Below are 19,994 nucleotides of genomic sequence, written 5' to 3'. Positions count from 1 at the left end.
ACGATTAAGATTAACAGAATTATAATAATGAATAACTGCTGTAAATACTGATAATTTAAATCCTACTTAATTTAAAAATTACAGTATTAAGTTTAATTACAAAATACTTTAAAATAATTCTGATATAATACTGTATGATCAATTCTGTTAGTAAAACTATGTAATATTCTCCTATTCATGATAACACTGTTCTTATTGTTAATATTCCGATTAAAATATAGAAAGTAAATATTAATAATTACATTCATATATAATTTCTGGTATTGTATATAATTCTCTTTAGGTTTGGTTTATAGTTGCATTTATCTATTGACGTCATTTCGTTATGAAAAGCAAAACGCTATTTGCGTCTTATTATTTTACAATAGGTTACTTACCTTTCGTAATTATATAGGCGCTGAAAAACAATCGACACAATTATCGTTTCAGTGAAACAAAGTTTAAAAATTAAGGATATTTATAATGTCTACTACAATAAATTGAACTGAATAAAAGAACCAGAAATGACTATGTACAACTTTATGTACTGTATTAAATATATTATGGAAATTAGAACAAGTTTTGAGTTATTTACTTACATTTATTATATATATACAACTACGAGTACATGTACGCACAGTACGAGGTACATACGCTATACAGAGAGAATGAACTCATTGAGTTGGAATTTTAGTAATACTAGAACCTATTCACAAAAGGTGACACTATGTCGCAACATAAGGAGATACCTACGTAATCTCAGTACATATATTAGATATAATAAACAAAGCATACTTAGATCTGAACGCAAAATTAAAAAAATATATATCCAAATAGGACAGTTGAATCACTCAAAGTAGTCGATTTAGTTATTTACCTTACCTTAGTTGAAGCTGTTAGAGGTTCGTAAAGAAAAACTAGCATGAAACTCAATTTTAAAAAGAAAAACTGGACATAAATGGTGTATTTTATGCTTTTATGATATACTAAAATAAGAATTGAAGATAATAGTAGGATAAGTATTTCAAATAGTTTTCATATAAAACATGATATAACCGTAAAAGACATGAGTACAAGTAAAAGAGGTAACGATTTAATATTACAAGTAGGCTGAATGTTTATGCGAAAATTCACGGTATCTACGTCAAAGGCTTATTATGGGTTCCATACTGTATTGAAATTGTTATTAATGTCAAATGGAATATACCAATGCTGTAATCGATACTCCATGTTTCTACAAACGGCGTGCCCACCCTTTATCATAAGTTGCCCTTAAGTGAACTCACTGATAGGATATTTAAAGCTATTCCCTTTAGGTATTCGTATAAATAAACTGGTAACAACAGAACAAAATATGTGGAATGAATGAACGTGATACAGATAATATAATAGTATATTACTTCATTATACCTCTAAGACCATCAATTATTATTGGAATCATGTGAAATGTCGCATATAAAAAGTAGTTGTAGTATGATAGCGCAATGGTGTGGATCATCTTTTAAACTACAACTCTGAAGGGGATAAAGGGGATTGTTAGTAATGTGAACTGATGATCATATTGCTAGCAATGTACCATGTTAGGTTGACCTCCACGTCTTTCCCACTGGAAATCATCGTGACAAATTCTTGGTGAAGTAGTCACGATGGCCTAACTGACCTAACCTCATGCTCAATTTATCCTCCTTTGGTGCCCCACAAGCATAAAGCGTTAGAGCAGGTGAACCATTCTATTATTATCATCCAAAAAAATAAAAAGAAACAACTCTGATCTAATGTTGATGTAGAGTACCTACATCGTTATGTTATTACAATCATTAATTACTATTTTAAAAAATACTACCTACTATTATTTAGATAATTACTTCCCAATATTCCCAGTATAATACTCATTATTTTGATATTTTCTAAATAACACTTTTTGAACAAGGTCGGCCGATCGCCAATAAGAAGAAATATATGTAATAAATAGGATAACATGAGTACACATCATTAATATAATTTGTTGGGTGTTAATACACGACAAACTATGCTGATAATGGGTAATAGTACCTAAGTGTAATAAAAAACCGGCCCACAGTACCTACATATATATATTAAACACACATTATCAGGGTTCCATTATGTTATTAACTAGGCTTATAACTCTACAAGCTGTACAGTCATATGCACTGATATAAAAACACTTTGTTATTATCGATCTTTCTTAACGGTATCATATATTTATGCATTGCTACAAAGTGCAGAAATGATTACATGTCTATTCAGTATACTGTTATTCCATTTGATGAGATCTGTAGGAAAATAACACACTTTGTTTAATTACTTTATATAATTTCATTTCAGTTATTTTAAAAGGGTCGAAACCAGTGTTTCCCAACTGTTAAAATTATTATGCCCCCATCTCTCTGTGTAACATCCGTAATTTATAACACAAAAAAATTTAAAGTTTCTCTTAAGAAAGATAAATAATAGGTTTTAGGAAGATTATTACTAGGAAATTCTTAATGAAACAATAAGTAAAATTTCAAAACACGTAATGCAAAATTTAAATTCATATTCCATATGATTTTTAATAAAGAGTAGACTCTTTATTAAAAATTTCGAATTCGAATTTCGACTTGGACACGGTTAATAATTTAACTGTAAAGTTAGGGGTGGCACCCTTAAAAGTCAAATTGTTCCCAGTGGGGTGTGGGTTTCACATTGGGAAACTGTTTTCCTCAAAAACGATAGTCAGTTATCCGGCTATCGTTTTTGAGTATGAAGTGTATGAACGTAGTTGATATACCTAAGTATATGAACCTATATCTAGATTAGTAGTAGCACAGATAAGGTAATACCGTATAGTAGTATTAATCAATTACGAATTTTACAACACTGAATCTAAAAATATACAAAACATTTTCATCAGTACAAAAATAAATAAAGACTAGCAAATAGTTATCTTAAATATTTACTAATTGACAACGTGATAATTAGCTCAGGGAACGGAAACAATGGCTTTTCTCTCATCTAATTCAAGGTTGTATTTGAAGCGGCTAATTTGAAACAGTACGTCAATATTATGTATTTAATCACACTAATTAAGACTGTAGCTGGCATCATATTTCACGAATCATGTCTTCTAAGTATTATTGTTGGAGAATAATAATATATACATAAACAATAGTGACCTCGAGCGGTCCTAAGGAACTTAAATATTATTTAAGAAGAATATAAGATTTTATCCTTGCGTATTTATACTTACCTCGGATGTCTAAAATATGAGTTCACTAAGGCTTTAATAGAGAGTTCGTTTCTGTTACCGTTTTAGTACAAATCCAATTTGGAACTATTGACTCTAACTATATATCATTGAGGAGGGGATAATTAGTAATGGGAACTAGTGGCCTCATAACCATAATAGCAATGTCCCATATCAAGTCGACCTCCATGTCGGTCTACTGGAAACCATTCACGAATTTGAAAGTTGCGCTATTTCAGACGATAGAATGAGCATGCTGACCCGCAAACATATACCATTAGCACAGACAGACACACCATCCCCCTTTCATCCATAAAAGAAACTTTATAAATAATACATTTCGCAATAATATCGTTTATTTATACTTTTAAAAGCAGTTATTTCTCATTAAATCGACTAATAGACTGGACTCGGCGTCAAATGTCAAAGTTCATAGAGTTACAATGTGATATAAGTATAGATGCAATGTCTATGTACGATATTTATTATATAATTGTACTATAAGCTGTTTAGTATGTAATAACCTAAATAGAATTCGTGTATTGCAGAATCGGGACTGTAGGTATGTTAAGATGTTACTACTGAGGTTTTGGTTTAGTAGATATGGTTACACAAATATGTATGGGAGTAATGATAACCTTTTGTAATTCAAACGGCTGTTTTAGACTCCTGGTATTCTAAAATCCTTATTTGGAATAAGAATTTAAAATGCGCCAATATTTAAATGGGACTCGTTTTGAGACAGAATAGTTGTATACAAAAACGTTTCTAAAATAATAGATATGTTGCAATGGTAATGAAAGCTAGAATCATAAATCAGGCGAGGAAGCAGAATAATTAAAACAGTACAAAGAAATTACAATGTCTTGACATTGAACTTTTGATATGGAAACAATAAACTCATAATATCTAGCTATCCATCCATACGTGCATTATATATTGAATCATAAAATTGCTATAGGGTATAACATTTATTGAAATAAATCTGCAAGAATGGTTCTTTTGACTCTTAAAGTAAATGTTAGATAACATTTGGAACAAATAAGAGAGAAAAATTAAATAAATATTTATTTTTATTTTAAGTAAGACGATTAGTTCTAATGTTAAAATGCCAAGTGATAGTTCATTAAGTTTCAATGTGAAGTTCGACCTAAATGTTAAATCTAGATGTTTTTTCATACATTTAGCTCTTGGTTTAGGAGAACAATACAAGCTATTCTATTCTCATTAGTTCAGTTGATGACGCGAACGAAGTTACTAGTTACCTACAACTGGAAAATTCATGCTACACAGTATGCGAGATCTCGAGTAACAGTTGGCGATCTACTTTAAAAAACATCGTGATGTTACAACGATTGCTAGCTAGTATGTGCTGTACCAATAATGAACAATTTGACAAAGTGGAGTCTTGGGATTTAATTTCTTCTTTAATTGCAGCCAGTTTGTTTTTAATTCTAAAGTAATAGTTATAATGTATTTCCTTATGTGAACTAAAACGCTATTTGTTGTACACAGTATTGTTTGGATATTGTCTATTACATTAGAGAGCTCATAATATTATAATGTACTGATACTATTATAAAATTAAGAAGAGGAAAGATCTACTATAATATTTTCAAGACTAAAGATTTATTTTACATTTAAAATTCAACATATGATTCTACATAACTGATAGAATATTTTAAAAAACGTGAGGGATCCGTATGAAAACATCTGTTATAGTCCATATATTTGTAACGTCTGAAAAAAAATCTTATATATCGTACGCTTCGGAAACGAGAAAGTGATGTACTTCAGTTTTATAAAGGATATCAACATGTCTACGTATGTGTTAAAACGTGTTACAATATTGGTATTTTTTGTTAAATACTCGTGAGAAGCCGGGGCGAGCCGTTGATTAATCTGTAGTATTTTTATTAATCGTAATTTAATTCCATACTAAAATATATTAATTTAATGGAAATATATGTGAAGTATAAACTATATACTAGTAATATTTAAACATAATAAATAACATATGAAACTTTCATGAAATTAAATTATATATTTCTTATAATGTCACTTATAGGTTAACAACATATAAAACCAAATAAGAACAAAATAACTAACTACCATACAGTTGTATAGTTAGTAAACCAATGTTTGTAAATAAATGGATAGGTGTAAATAATTTCAAGGTTTCAAAGCAAAAAACAAATAGCTAGGTACATATTTATTACTACTTATACGTATAATATTACCCTAGTATTTACTGTTTATTTAAGTATTTATAATATGGGCTCCTGAATCTCCACAATTACTTTACAACAGCAAGATACCTATGGCAGAGAGAATACTTTTCACAGCCGCCGAAAGAAATGTTATAAATTATGCAGTAACTTCAAAATAAGACCAGTTAACCACAGAGTACGTCTAATAATAATTAGAGGACATCTATAATATATGTGAGACGTTTTTGACTATATTTAGTGAGATTTGGTTCTACTCTCTCTCCGCCCATATTTATATCACGTGAGATTACGCGAGTAGCCACCAACCAAATCGCAATCGAAGATAGGGATTAGAGACGTCTAAATATTGAGAACCCACCTACTGTGTTACTTGCGTTAAAACCACCTTAAGTAATATTGTATAGGAATCAGCCATATTTCAGTGGATAAACTTATAATTGAATACAGTTTACTATTTAGTTTCACACCGCTTTACTTTCGATGGTTGGTTGGCTTTGGTTCGATTCCTCGCACGGCACAAACATTTGTATCATGCCCTGAATATCTGCATTTGTTATCCCACCTTTAAAAGTTGTGTACATGATTTATTTAAGAGGAATAATTAACAAAAGTGGACCAGTAGTGAAAAGTACCTAACAACAATTTACGGTCTCCAAAGGATAAGCTACCTTATGAAACTCTAGGTATCTACAAAATTGACTGCAGTTGTTTGGAGTATGCAGTCAAACAAAACGTTCGATACATGAAAAGATAAAAGAACACATCTCTGCTGTCTGCTGAATAACACTGGAACAAAGCAGAGATTAAGTTGTGTGCACCTACAGTCCTCTACAGAAAGGTTATCTATGTACGAATCGTATGGGAGACGATTGAATTTAAAAAATATCCAAATTTCAACAGAGCTGGAATAAAATTATCTCTACGTGGAATTCAGTTCGAACAAATAGTTAGCAATAGTTAGTAAGTGTATGGATACAGTAAGTGCTGTATTGCAAACTTTAGTTGGACAATCTAGTGACATTAATATCGCTGTTACTATAGTCAGCTTGTGACCACGGCTAATGCAACCCAGTCAAGACGTCGAGAGAGTTAAGTATCATTATTTACATAAAATTATTCGTGTTAAGACCCGTGGGCTAATTATCTAACTTCGATCGCAACGATTTTCGTATGTGACGTAGTGACAATGGTCAGAAATATAAACTAAACACGAATGTTTTGATATAAATATTATGATGTAGTAAATATCTTATGACATTTACAATTGTAAACTTGTATTGTATCAAACAGGACAGGATGCTTTATGTTATTACTGAGCATGACTTAAAAAAACGACATTGCTTACCCAAAGACATATAATATTTACTTTTATAGATAGGTAACTATTACTAATATCTTGTGTACATATTTACTTTGCACCCATATTAACATTTATTTATATAATTAATTTACATTACTACATTTAGTAGAAAGAAAATTATATTGTTATTTTCAGGCTTATCATTGTTTGGATGAAACTAGAACATGCGTGGGTGTACTCACCATTTATAACATCGGTATTACAGTTTTAACATCGTTATTATTCTGGTGTCTGTACTGCTTTCAATGGAGCTATTTATATTTTCGCGTGTACAGCACTCAATATACAGACAGAAAGTACGTTCTTTTGTCAGCGTTTTTGGATATATAATAATAATACTTTCAAAAAGACTGAGACAGACACAACTGCTTCTGGTTGTTATTTTATTAACGGGGGTTATTATATCACAGAACATATATTTCTTAATCATGTATAAGTTTTCTTTATATCAATTGTTATTTCTATTTAAATATAATGCTCAATAAGTTCTACTTCCAATAACTAAAGAAATTTATACAGAGTTAACAGATAACTAAATTTAATAACATGATACCTTGATGTATACTTGTGACAAGTGTACTTCTTTGCCTAAACATTATTAACAGGCGCTCTACATAGATGTTTATGTAAGTATGTAAATCATTGCATAAATTTAATATCACAATTATCAATATTTTAAGTAATGAGTACTTAATTATAAGTTATCGCTTAGCTTTAGTTAAGAGAAATATTTACTTCCTTTTTTTACTTGGTGATCGGCATAACTATATGTTTATGCCGATCCCCAAGTAAAAAAAGAGTGAGCAAGAGTTTCACTATACTTCAATATTGAAGTACTGTGAAACTCTTGCTCACAATAAAAATCAAGGATACATTGTTTTTTGAGTGTAGCATCAGTCCCTGACAGTTAAAATTCCTAGCCACAAACAAATTGTTTCCAGGAATTAGCGCGCAATCTTCTATCCTCAATTGAAGAGAATTAGTAGAAGATTGGGCGCTAATCAGCAACAAGTCTGGTTCGGCAGACATTGATTTTAACATTACACACTCGCTGACACTAAATATTGTATTATATGTTTGTGATTTGTGTAAATCTTATGAGATGGCAATGTGTGAATTATTCAAGAATTATCTTTTATAATTACAGAAATATAATATCACGATTAAGATGGTTTCCTAGTTCTTCACGGCACTGATACAACGCCATATGAAGTTACTGTGCTTTCTTTTATACTGAAGTGTATTGGAACTTTTGGAATGTAAAAACCGCGAGCTGATTTTCTATTATTTTTTTTTTTAATTTCTAATATCCCGACTGTAAAAAGAATATGAGAAGTATCTATAGTATTATCGATATATCACATTATTCCTGCCAGGTAAGTACTGTCTTGAAAATGACTAGTGTTTTTATTATCCACACATGAGTAACACTTATGGACTAAGAAGTTTCTGAATTGAAATGAATTTTTATATTATAGTTAAGTTTCTGAATTAAAATAGATTGTTTGCTTATTGCCGGCTTCAGCAGTCTAATGGTTTAGCACACCTTACTTCACTGCACCGCCTTACTTCCGATGGTCGCGGATTTGATTCCTCGCACGGCACAAACATTTGTATTCGTGAGTATGACTGTTTGTATCAGTCTGGTGTTCTCTATATATAATGTATGTATTTATGAAAAACTATATACGTCTATGTATTTATCAGTTATGTAGTACCCATAACACAAGCTTTAGTTAGCGTAACTTGGGATTAGATGGCGCTATGTGAATTGTTCTGAGATTATTATTATTATGTTTTTATGACATGTCTTATTTATTAGTGCACCACCAACAATATGTTTTATACCACTTATGGTTAACTGGTACCTAGATAACGCCCTAACGTGTTAAGTCCGGCGTATGCTTTTATCACCTTTTTTTTTTATTCTCTATTTTGAATTATGTGCATTAAAGTTGACTAAAATCATCAATTCTGGACCGATTTTGTATACAATCAGTGCTATTTAATGTCTTGTTAATCATAAACAAATTTGTCCTGATTGAAGTAATGTATTTATAGGTATTGTTCAAATAATAGATATCTAAATTTAGATAATTTGTTCTGAAATGTTATTAGATATACTTACCTAACAGCAGCATTGCTCTGGTAGGATAGATAGGGAGTTATCGAAGTTTACTTTTGTTCAGATGACCTCAATTTAACTAAGTAATCGAAGTCTTAGTAAAACTTCCTTTAACATGGCCTTGATGGATTGATAAGGTTGTCAAATATGATGTCTTTTACATCTAAGTTAAAATATGACCTCGTATTTATGAAATCTCATAGATTGATCTATAATTTTCGCATTACACTAAACTGTCTTAATGCCAGTCCTTCACGGTGCAGGAAGAAAATCTAGTACTTACTCGTATATCTATCTATTACATCTTTTGCGCATCCACGTTAATTAGATAAGTCCTTACACGCTTCATTCGTGCACACTAGGTCCGGTGATATTGATCTGTCTGAAACAGTCGTTTTATTACCGTAATGTACCTGAATTTTGGATTAGACTAGTTTTGTTTCCATTCATATTGTAGTAAATTGAAATCAAATAAATTAAGCTCAATAGTTATACCTAATAAAAACTCAGTGGCATCCAGTTCCGAGCTAAGCAGAGCTTGTGCTATGGGTACTAATCAAACGTAGAGATACTTAAACAATATTATTTTGTATATTAAGTATAGGTAGGTATACTAATTATGTATTTTATTGTTTGTATTAACAAACAATCATACTCTTTTGATTACAAATGTTTCCGTCGCACGAGGAATGGAACTCGCGACCATCGAAAGTAAGGTGGGGTATCTATGTAACCTACCTAACCTGACCTATAACTAATTATAGACAATTTCATAACCTAATTCATCTGAATAGTACCTACTTCAGATTATCGAAACCGGCAGGCAACACAGAAAACTAACTCGCCAACTAATGAGGAAGTGGAAATACGAGTTTATTCATTTGGTAGCGCTGACCACGGCTTATCACAAGGCCATTCGGAAGAAAGAATACCAGCACAGCGGTTTGGTTTCATACGACTATGACGGATTATAGATTTTAATAATATTTAAATATTAAAAAATAAGTAGCAGTGTGCCACTAAACACTGCATTGAGCATTTAATATAGATACATAAGAATAGGAAATAATATGACCTACAATACCTGCAAAGTTTTTCACTACAAATGTCCGAATATATTATAATTGACTGAGGCAAAATATAGACAAACCATTTCACTGAGAATCCTAAATATATAGATCGATGTTCGATGTGAAACTGCTAATGATTGATGATGACTATGACTAGCATTAATAATTTCAAAAATGTAGTTCTAAAAGCGTGGAGAGGGCATAAGCTTCAAATTCGCATCAACAATTTACATGTTATGTTCGAAATATAAAAGATTTATAGTTAAAATTTTGTCGTATGACTATTTATTAGGTACGTACTACAAATAAAACTTATTTTAACAATTAAATCTTTTATTTGTAATAGCCTCTGTGTCAATAAATAACAATGTTTAAGAAATGCTTAAAAAGAAAAAAGTTAAATTAAATGATTTAAAAATAATATAGTTAGAGGTATAATCATGACGTGTACGTATAACAACTTTATAGTAACAACGACACATTTAATTTTAAAGAGGTAATACCGGTTTTCTAAAACTTCTTGATATCAAATCATACCTAAATTGATAACAATTAATCAAGTCCTTTTAAAATGCAATCAAGCATTTTCAAATGACTAGACAATAGACAGAGGAAAATAATTTTTGATTATGTGTTACAACATAATAGTCATGTAATTTTATTATCATCAAGGAAGTTTTAACATTTTTCTAATACAACTAACTTTTTTATACTTAATCAACCACAAATGTTATATGTGTATATTACACTGTTGTTCGATATTAATTCTTTAGATTTTACCACAAAAGTAAGCATTTTATACAGTTAACTCTAAAGACTGAAAAACTAACCTCAATCACTACGTAAGTTATCGATCTGTATGCTCCGTATTCTAAATTAGTATACATAATACATTTTTTGTTTCATAAATGCTTGTCACAAGCAGTTTATCTATTGGCAGTATTTTTGTGTGACATTGTTTACATAACACAAGAATATTTCTAAACCTTTGACTATTAAAATCAAAGATGATGTTTACCTATTTACTATAATTTTATTACTACCCTACTTTCAATTTCATTAGTACCTTGAATGGATTATTGATGAATTATTATATATTTCACATAGGTAAAGTTATATAAATATTATCCACAATTTTATATAGCTATCTAGCGATAACAAGTAATGAATTCTAATATAGTATGTCGAATTTAATTTCCAACCACATGATATGTCTCATGTTCAACTTTATAATTGCACTAAGTATCCAGACAATAAATTCGTAAATACTTTATATTATTTATGTATTCTTAACTACAATATAAAAATAAAACTGATAAACTCTTCTAAGTACATCTAAATAATTAATTATATTAACTATTTTTTCAACATTCTTTCATTCTGCACGTAAGCTTATTGGGAATTGTATGTATAAATTAATGACGTTTATCCTAGTGTAATTTGTAATGATAGGTATGTCACATATTATGTCACTATTTTACAAATACAAATGCAGTTTTATTCGAACTAAATGTGTTTCATTTTTATTTCCATATAGTTTAGATATTATAACGGTGGTGGATTCTATCTATAACGTAAATAATACAATCATTTTAGATACTACAAGTACATTACCATTTTTATAACGTATTTATTTATTGTCAATAATTTTATCAAAAATATGATCACTGTTTGTAGAATCAAAAATATTGTAATTATATACATAAGACAAAAATATTTCAATGGTGTCAAAAATAATTAATAGTAAATAATTATTAGCTGTTTATAATTTAATACTTACATGTTACATTAGGAACCTTATATGGTAAACATATAAATAGGAAAATATTGTCATGTTGTAAATTGATTTTATATACAAAATATTATTATTATTCCAAATAAATAAGACTACACAAACCACAAAGGTTACTTAAATAAGTTATATTCTTTTTATAGTATATATAGCTCTGTATCACTTTTTCTTTTCATTATTAATTATGTTAATTGATCCTTGTACTTTTAAACAAATAACGTTATAACACATAATATAACAGCTTGTTTCCACTATAGTTAAGAAACAGTATCACCTTTTTCACAAGATCAAAACAACACAATATATACAGTCTCAAATATGTAAATAAATATTCCAATACAACTTGTATTGCGTGATATTAATATAAAGTAATACCGAACATATAAAATGCGAAATTTAATCGGTGATAATACCTTCTTTGGAAATTTAGTACTAGTTTGTTTAATTCATTTCAATTTACATTACATTTTTTTTAATGCAAATATATTTAATTACATAATTAACCGTTATTAAAAAACATAATCTATACATAAAAGAAATACAGGACCAAACGAACCAGTCCCTCACTCTGTATCCACAGCCTACACGATTTACTGGCGCACGCAAACTATACCACTTACTTAGGCACTCTCATGGATGTCATAAGTCTATCACAACATTTCTATTCCTACTCGATTACTCTGCCATAAATCTCTCATATTCAGTACTAATATTAGTGCAGTTACGTAATTTCATTATAATTCAGGATCCTTATCTGAAATAAATTAAAAACGTTTAAGTTATAAAAATGAAATCGTATATATTAAACACCTATAAATATAAAATACAACTGACACTCACCGAAGTTTCTTCTGTCCAATCCTACGTGGCCGTTAGTGTTAACTTCGGAATTTGGTTTGTTTTTATGAAGTCTGATAGAGAACATTAGAGTTGCTCCTACTAAAGGAGAAATGCCAGCTAGGATGAAAGGCAACTTATAAGAGTTGTAAATCCCATAGAGATATCCCGCTATGGGTGGTCCCACAGACACTGGAATGGCAGCAAGCCCTAACATATAGCCAATCGCTTGTGCGGCATAAACATTACCACATAACTCAAACGCTATAGGTCCAATTAATGCAATAAATGTACCATCAAATAAACCCATACCAAAAGCAATAGTTACTAAAAGACCAAAATTTGTTACAAATGGTAGGATAATAGTAAGGCAGCCGATAACATAAAACGATATTTGTTGCAAAGTTATACTATCTATTCCTTTTTTGTCAGCAAGATAACCTACAACTATTCTCCCAACACCAGACATAGCTGCCATGCATTGCAATGGTAAGTTATGATTTGCTTGAGGAAAATGATTTTTCATAAGAGCCTTGATATGAACATATGGCACAAGATATCCAAACAAAGAAAGTGGCATCGATAGTGCCCACAACTTATATCTTTTATTTTTCCAAATGTCTACATTTAATATTGATTTCACTAAAGACTTAAAAGGGTCATCTTTTTTTAACGGTTTCTCAGGAGTTACAACAGAAATAGGATTAAATAACAATCCACAAAGTGCTATACCGAAGGTAAAAATTGCTAAAATTCGGAAAAGCCACGTCAAACCATAATTATTTATCAAATATTCCATAAGAGATGCCATAAAGACTGTAAAAATAGAGCTACCAACCGTAACTATACCATTTACTAGACCTAAATATTTTTTGAAATAATGCCCCAGAATGGCGAGAGAGGGAGTATAAGCAAAGGACGCTCCTAAGCCATACATTATTCCGTAGGTAAAATAAAGAGCATTAACATTGTCTACAACAAAAGATGATACAAGCAATCCGACAGTGGCTATAGATCCCCCCAGGACAGCTGTCATCCGAAGCCCCATAAATGCAGTTAAAACTCCCGAAATCGGAGATAGCAAGAACATAGTTCCCATCGCCAACGGTCCCACCAATGCTGAAATATAAAGATTAACAGGTTAGTTTTTTTCCCTACTGCACACTTGTATTTATATGTGATACAAAAAAATAAATTTTTAATTCATAAACACAACTCTAAATTGTCGAGTGATATACTATATGAAGTAATTAAATAGAGTCACCATTTTGTACAAACGAAGCAATGTTCTGTAAATATGACACATGCAGAAACACAGAAACTGTTTATATTTTAAGGGGAGTGTGTCCACGCCATAAAAATAAGATGTAAGTATTTTTTAGTATTCTTGCTATCTCTATTCAGACACTTTGCGTCTCCCCTCAGCCAAGCGCGATGATGAGCACTACTTTCAATATAAATTTTACCGTCAATATATGTATTCCATTCTACTCGGATTACTCTATTATTTTTTTACATTAAATGTAACGGTATCATCTGGTTACTCTGTTTTTCATTAATTGTAATTCATTAGACAGTGCAATCTCGATATAACAAATTGGAAGGGAACATGTAATTATTCCTTATAATTACATGTTCCTTCCCTTCCCTTGTAAACTGATTAAACTGAGGTTAGCTTGTAATGAAATTAGTTGTAATAAAGAGGTTTTACAAAAAAAAAATAAAGGAAATATTTTTAATTGGGTTCGTTACATTAAGGTTACACTGCAACATCAATGTCGTGCATATTTTTTTAAATTTCTATACATTCTGGGATTGTTCACACAAATAAGTTAAAGGTTCCTTTTTTATGGTGAAAATTGAGTTTTTCAGTTACTTGTAATTCTAAAAAACATGCTTAAAGAAAATCTAACTAATGTGAAATATTTTATATTAGTTGCCTTATCCTATGAACAAAATATCATTGAGTTTAATTTGTTAATGTAGAAACAGGGACATCAAGCCATATGTTGGCCTTATTGAATTCCTCATGATTGAAGTATTAATAATCGGAATATTAATATAAAAGGAAATCGTCGTAGTGTCAAAAGTGTATGAAAAAATATTTTCTCTTTTACAGAAAACAACATAGAAAATAACCTACCTATTTGTAATTTAAAACAATGTTATAATATTTTATTATTAATAAATGCACTAGTAATACCATTGTGTTCATAATTAGGAGAAAACATTTGTCATACTGACCCCGATACACAAGTGATTTTATGTTAATTCAGTTATATGTATCTATGTACAATTTCGATTCTATAACTATTTTACGATATACTTAGAAGTGACCTGACCTGTTACAGTTCTACTATTATATTATTATGTTGATAAATTAATATAGTTCGAACACTGACCTCTGCCCCAACACAAAGTGATAGAGAGATAAACGCAAGTAAATATCCTATATATACAGTTCTGTTTTGTTCCTGTTATAATAATTACTGTCTGAGAATAAAGTTCGAAATCCATTTATAGAACTAAAAATATTATCAGTATTATGTGCTTTATCTAATTTCAGTGTATTTCATAGGATTATAAAATTATAAGAGTTTCTCGAGTGCTGTAAATAATCAGATTATAGCTACAAAAATAGATTTAAGTTACATAATAATAATGTTGTCTGCAGGATGTATTGAATGAATGAAGCATGAATTGTAACATACAAATATAAAAGCCGATGGCACTCAGTTTTCTCTGCCTAAACCGTAAGTGATCTGATGTGAAGATATAAAGTTTTTAAAATCCAAACTAAATATTTAAACTATACATTTTTAGTTCAATATTATCTGCTACTACATATGTAGGCCTTATGGGCATTGCTAATTCTGCACATTTACACCATACATGAAGTTTACAATGAATCTATATCTGTATATACATATATATAGTAACCTTACCATAAGCAGTTACCTATGTAAAATCTGGATTTTTACCACTGGAGGCATATTACATCTATTTGAATAAAATCCATAGTAATCAAATATTAGCAAGATGCTGGTGCCGTTCCGCGGCCTGAGAAATTTTGAAATGTTCGAAAATTAAACTTATTCTTAGGGATCTTGGAGTCTTTGCTTAAAAGAGTAAATCGATTTAATTAAATATTATATTGTCTCAAAGCAATACATTTATCGCGAAGATCTGTTCTTAATCCTGGGCATAGATTGGGATTTAATAGGCACAAGTAGGTATGTCGCTCCAGTGCTCGGGATGAAATTACTGTCTATATATGAGTATAAGTAGCGCATTTAGGTACCCTGATGTAGCTTTGTAAGATTTATTAATTTGAAAATGAATATCTGAAATTACATTAGAAATATAGGTAATCAATAATTTAAAATTCTTGAAGGACCTACTTTAGTCACATTTATTGTAGTAAGTACAAATATTTTTTACGATACATGGGATTGGCAAAAAAGGAGGTATACTGTACATGATAATACTATAATGTCACGTGCTTATTTGACTGTTAATGATTATGATAAACATAGTGCGTCAAAAGTTATTGCGCCGATTTGCGCCTAATGTCGTAGACGCAATAAATTGACCTTCGGCGCGGGCGCCACAGTCGTCGCTGCTACAGAGCAACGCAACGACAGCGGTGGCGCCAATTTTACAAGTATTATATAATACAATTCTCGTCATTGTATTATATATATTGTATTGTGACACTTGTCTAGTGTATAGAACTACAATGACCATTGTCAATCGGAATTCTAATTATCATCATACATCTATCTATACATGAATAATGCTTAGGTATATCTCAAATTCTTTACGAATGTTTGTTGTCTCTTTTATAGGTATTTTAAAGGTTGGCTGAACCTTTAAAAATACAAACAATATATTTAATTTTATAATATCAGTATACAATCGTACTAATATTATAAATACGTAAGTTTGTGAGTGTAAATGGATGGATGGATGTTTTTTACTATTTCACGCAAAAACTACAGTACGGATTTTAATGAAACTTTACAATAACATATTATAATTTAAACCAATACACCAGAATAACACAAGCTACAAAGTTCACGCGGGTGAAACTGTATATGTATATATATAAGTAGCTATTCGCCCTGGCTTCACACGGGTATACATGTATTACACATATAAACCTCCTTGAATCACTCTATCTATTAAAAAACCGCTTTAAAATCCGTTGCGTGGTTTTAAAGATTTAAGCATATAGGGACTAACAGCGACTATGTAATCATGATAATGAACTCAGCGTGAGTATTTACTACTTTTGATATCTACTATATTTAAAACAGTTGAAGTATATTTTTAATATATGTAATGCAAATTTTTGTCTCGCATTTGCCCATTTTTTATATTTATATTTCACGTAAGTTAGATTTTAATGGGCATTTAAACAACACGATAGAAGTAAGTTTACTAAAAAGTATATTATATATGACAGTCTATAACACAATAATGGTTTATTATTGTGTTATAGACTGTCATATCTGTAGTAATCTATCGGACTTTATGAGTACATCATTGTATCAAACTCATATCATCAATTCAATCAAAATTCATTGATATACTGAAAGATAAATATAGTAGTGATTTCTCAATTGTAAACACTTGCGACTCTAACAGAGAAATTACATATTGGAAAAATTACATAACTTTCTGCCGACTTCACAAAGGTGGTTTAAAATTAGACTGTATTTTAAAATATTATTGACTGATAAAATTTATAAAAAGGAGAGAACAAAAAAAATTGTGGAAAGGATAAAGAAAAAAGGAGAGAAAATTAACAAAAGGAAAATTATACTGCCTAACAATGTACTCCTTACATTTGTTTCCAATTGTAGTAGTAGTAGCAACTTTTAACAATAAAAAGCGACTACGATCGCGATATAAAAGGGTGAGATACCTGAAGAAAAATTGATATTTTATTATTTATTTGTCAATAAGAAATTATTAATTATTTTTTATATTACTTGTTATTTATTATTATTTCATATTATATTTTGTCTGTAATTGAAAAATAGCTCATACTGCTAGGCTGAGCTTAGTAAGCTCATTCTAGCAGAGTCAGCTGATATGGTGTCAGTCAGTGGAAGAGCAGGACATGCTATATTCAATATATTCATATAATAAAGCAAACACACAACTACATAATTGAATATATAGGCGAATTATAATATAAACAATTTACATTATTTATATTCCATACTAATGAATATTATAAGTACCTACAAACTGTAATAATAGAGAATTATATTGTGTAATCACAGCTATCATATTCTGACATATATTGTTATGATAACTTTACAAACAGGCCACTCCAGATACCCACTGCTGTAATACTGAAATATGTATAAATGTATAATACGTATTTCACTACACAGATCACACTGTAGTATGATGGGTGAGAACTTTTTTCTTTCTTTTCGTAAAATGTGTTTTAAAGAGTTCTTTTAGTCAATTCATAGCATAGTATGAAATTCTGAATTCTCTGCAAATTTTATATTTAAATGTATATTAAACAATTTTTCTGTAATTATATTACTTTACAATTAAAAATTATTTAGGTGGCCTTATATGATGTGCAAACTGATAAAAGATTCAAATGCATAAAAAATAAGTGATTGATGGGTACTATTATCAATGCAGAGATAAGACCTACATAGATAAGATCATAGAACTTCCATTCCTGTGGATGGGATCAATGTAAAAATATATCAATTAATAGAGGAGCCACTAGTCACTCTCTTCATACATACATACACAGAGAATAAGGGCAAATTAAAATTTTAATTATGTACAAGGAAGATACTTCTACAGAAATAATTCTATATCAACATTACTTCTACATTATTGTTTATTATTATTATCTACATATGTTTTACATTAGGTGGCATAAAATAATTTATATGAAAATAATATTGTATAAAAAGAACAAATAGCTAGAATAATGTGTTTAATAAAAATAGTTACGGTCATTGATTATCCATCCATATACATTCCCAAATGAGAGTATATTATACATCACAGTGTATGTTATAAACATACACTGTGATGTATAATATACTCTCATAAGACAGACGATAAGGGGATATAAAATAAATATAGAACCATTGAATAAGTTGATTTCAAAGTATTGTACTTTTTTATGTAACTGAAGAAACCAACTTGAAGGCCCACCTCATGCACTCTCCTAACATTAATAACACAAGTGACATAACATCAGTCTAAATCTTCATGCACCTGCCACTACCACCCCATAAATGTAATGTAGATTATTGAAATTAAAATATAGAATAAGCTGCCCAAGAAAGGATGCAAAACACAAGCTATGAGAGTGGGTACACTAAGAGTTTTGTAAGGATAGACCAATGCCATGCAGTGCTTCCTGCTTATACCATAATGGATCTGCCGTGAACATATATGTATATATAAAATTATATTACATGCATATATAAGTATACTAACCTGCACGGCTCTCTGCATTGACGACACCTTGGTTTTGTAATGTTCTTTGTAATTCTGTATAAATAATACTATAACAATTAATGACACCAAATAGAAGACCGTTTGTCAAAAATGAGCCAACCATGACCGCGTAAGCAATGAATCCTCCGTCCGGAGGTTCTTTTGTAGTTTCATTAGGAACATTTCCATTTGAAATAGATTTTTGTTTCACTGTCAGCAAATCAGAATTTTCTTGAGGATCGGTATCCATTTCTAGTTTATAATTTTATTGATTTAATTATTTAAACATTTATTAACACGTGGTGTTTAAAAAATATTGCGATGATTTCAGTAAAATATTTGGATACTTATTGAATTAATGGAAGTTTTTAGTACATAATTATTGTCATTAATATATTACTATTTTAATAATTTATTTATCATTTTGATAGTTTATTTCATGGGTGATTACTAGCACAAAAGTAAACATTAATTTGAAACTAGAACTTTAAAAATGAAAGAATGACTGACTGAATCAAACTGAGAACTGGACTGATTAGTCAGCACAGATTACTTAAAATAGAGAACAACACAACATTGTAGTGAGCGCAATGTGAATTTGTTTGAATGAAATTTTGAATGATTTGGGTGGTAACCAGTGTTGTCAGTTCTATAATTTAAAGTACGGTACTATGTACTATGAATACCTTTTTAAGAAATGATTTTGAGTTATGTAAAGTAGTCATTCGACTTATTTGATATATCTATAGAATTTTTTGTCGACTTCAAAGTATTAAAAATTGCCTTTTAGTATAATTTGTTAATGACTTTTAGTATACTACATGGCACAAATATTTCCAATTTTTTTTGTTCACATTTAAA

At 29.9% G+C, this 19,994-nt stretch overlaps 1 protein-coding gene across 1 annotated transcript; it reads right to left on the bottom strand.

Moving 5' to 3' along the window:
* Positions 1 to 10,348: 10,348 nt before the first annotated feature.
* LOC131851037 (monocarboxylate transporter 10) lies at positions 10,349 to 19,687 on the bottom strand. The gene is made up of 3 exons (XM_059201461.1): positions 19,134 to 19,687; positions 12,645 to 13,760; positions 10,349 to 12,558 (listed from the first exon to the last, which is right to left on the bottom strand). The coding sequence occupies exons 1-3, from the start codon at positions 19,381 to 19,383 to the stop codon at positions 12,539 to 12,541; spliced, it is 1,386 nt and encodes a 461-aa protein (XP_059057444.1). The 5' UTR covers positions 19,384 to 19,687; the 3' UTR covers positions 10,349 to 12,538.
* Positions 19,688 to 19,994: the final 307 nt, after the last annotated feature.

Source organism: Achroia grisella, unplaced genomic scaffold, assembly GCF_030625045.1.
Source record: "Achroia grisella isolate CSIRO2021 unplaced genomic scaffold, CSIRO_AGI_Agris_v1 utg780, whole genome shotgun sequence".
Taxonomy (NCBI): Eukaryota; Metazoa; Arthropoda; class Insecta; order Lepidoptera; family Pyralidae; genus Achroia; species Achroia grisella.
Note: the sequence above shows the minus strand (reverse complement) of the source record. Positions and strands in the feature narration are given on the sequence as shown.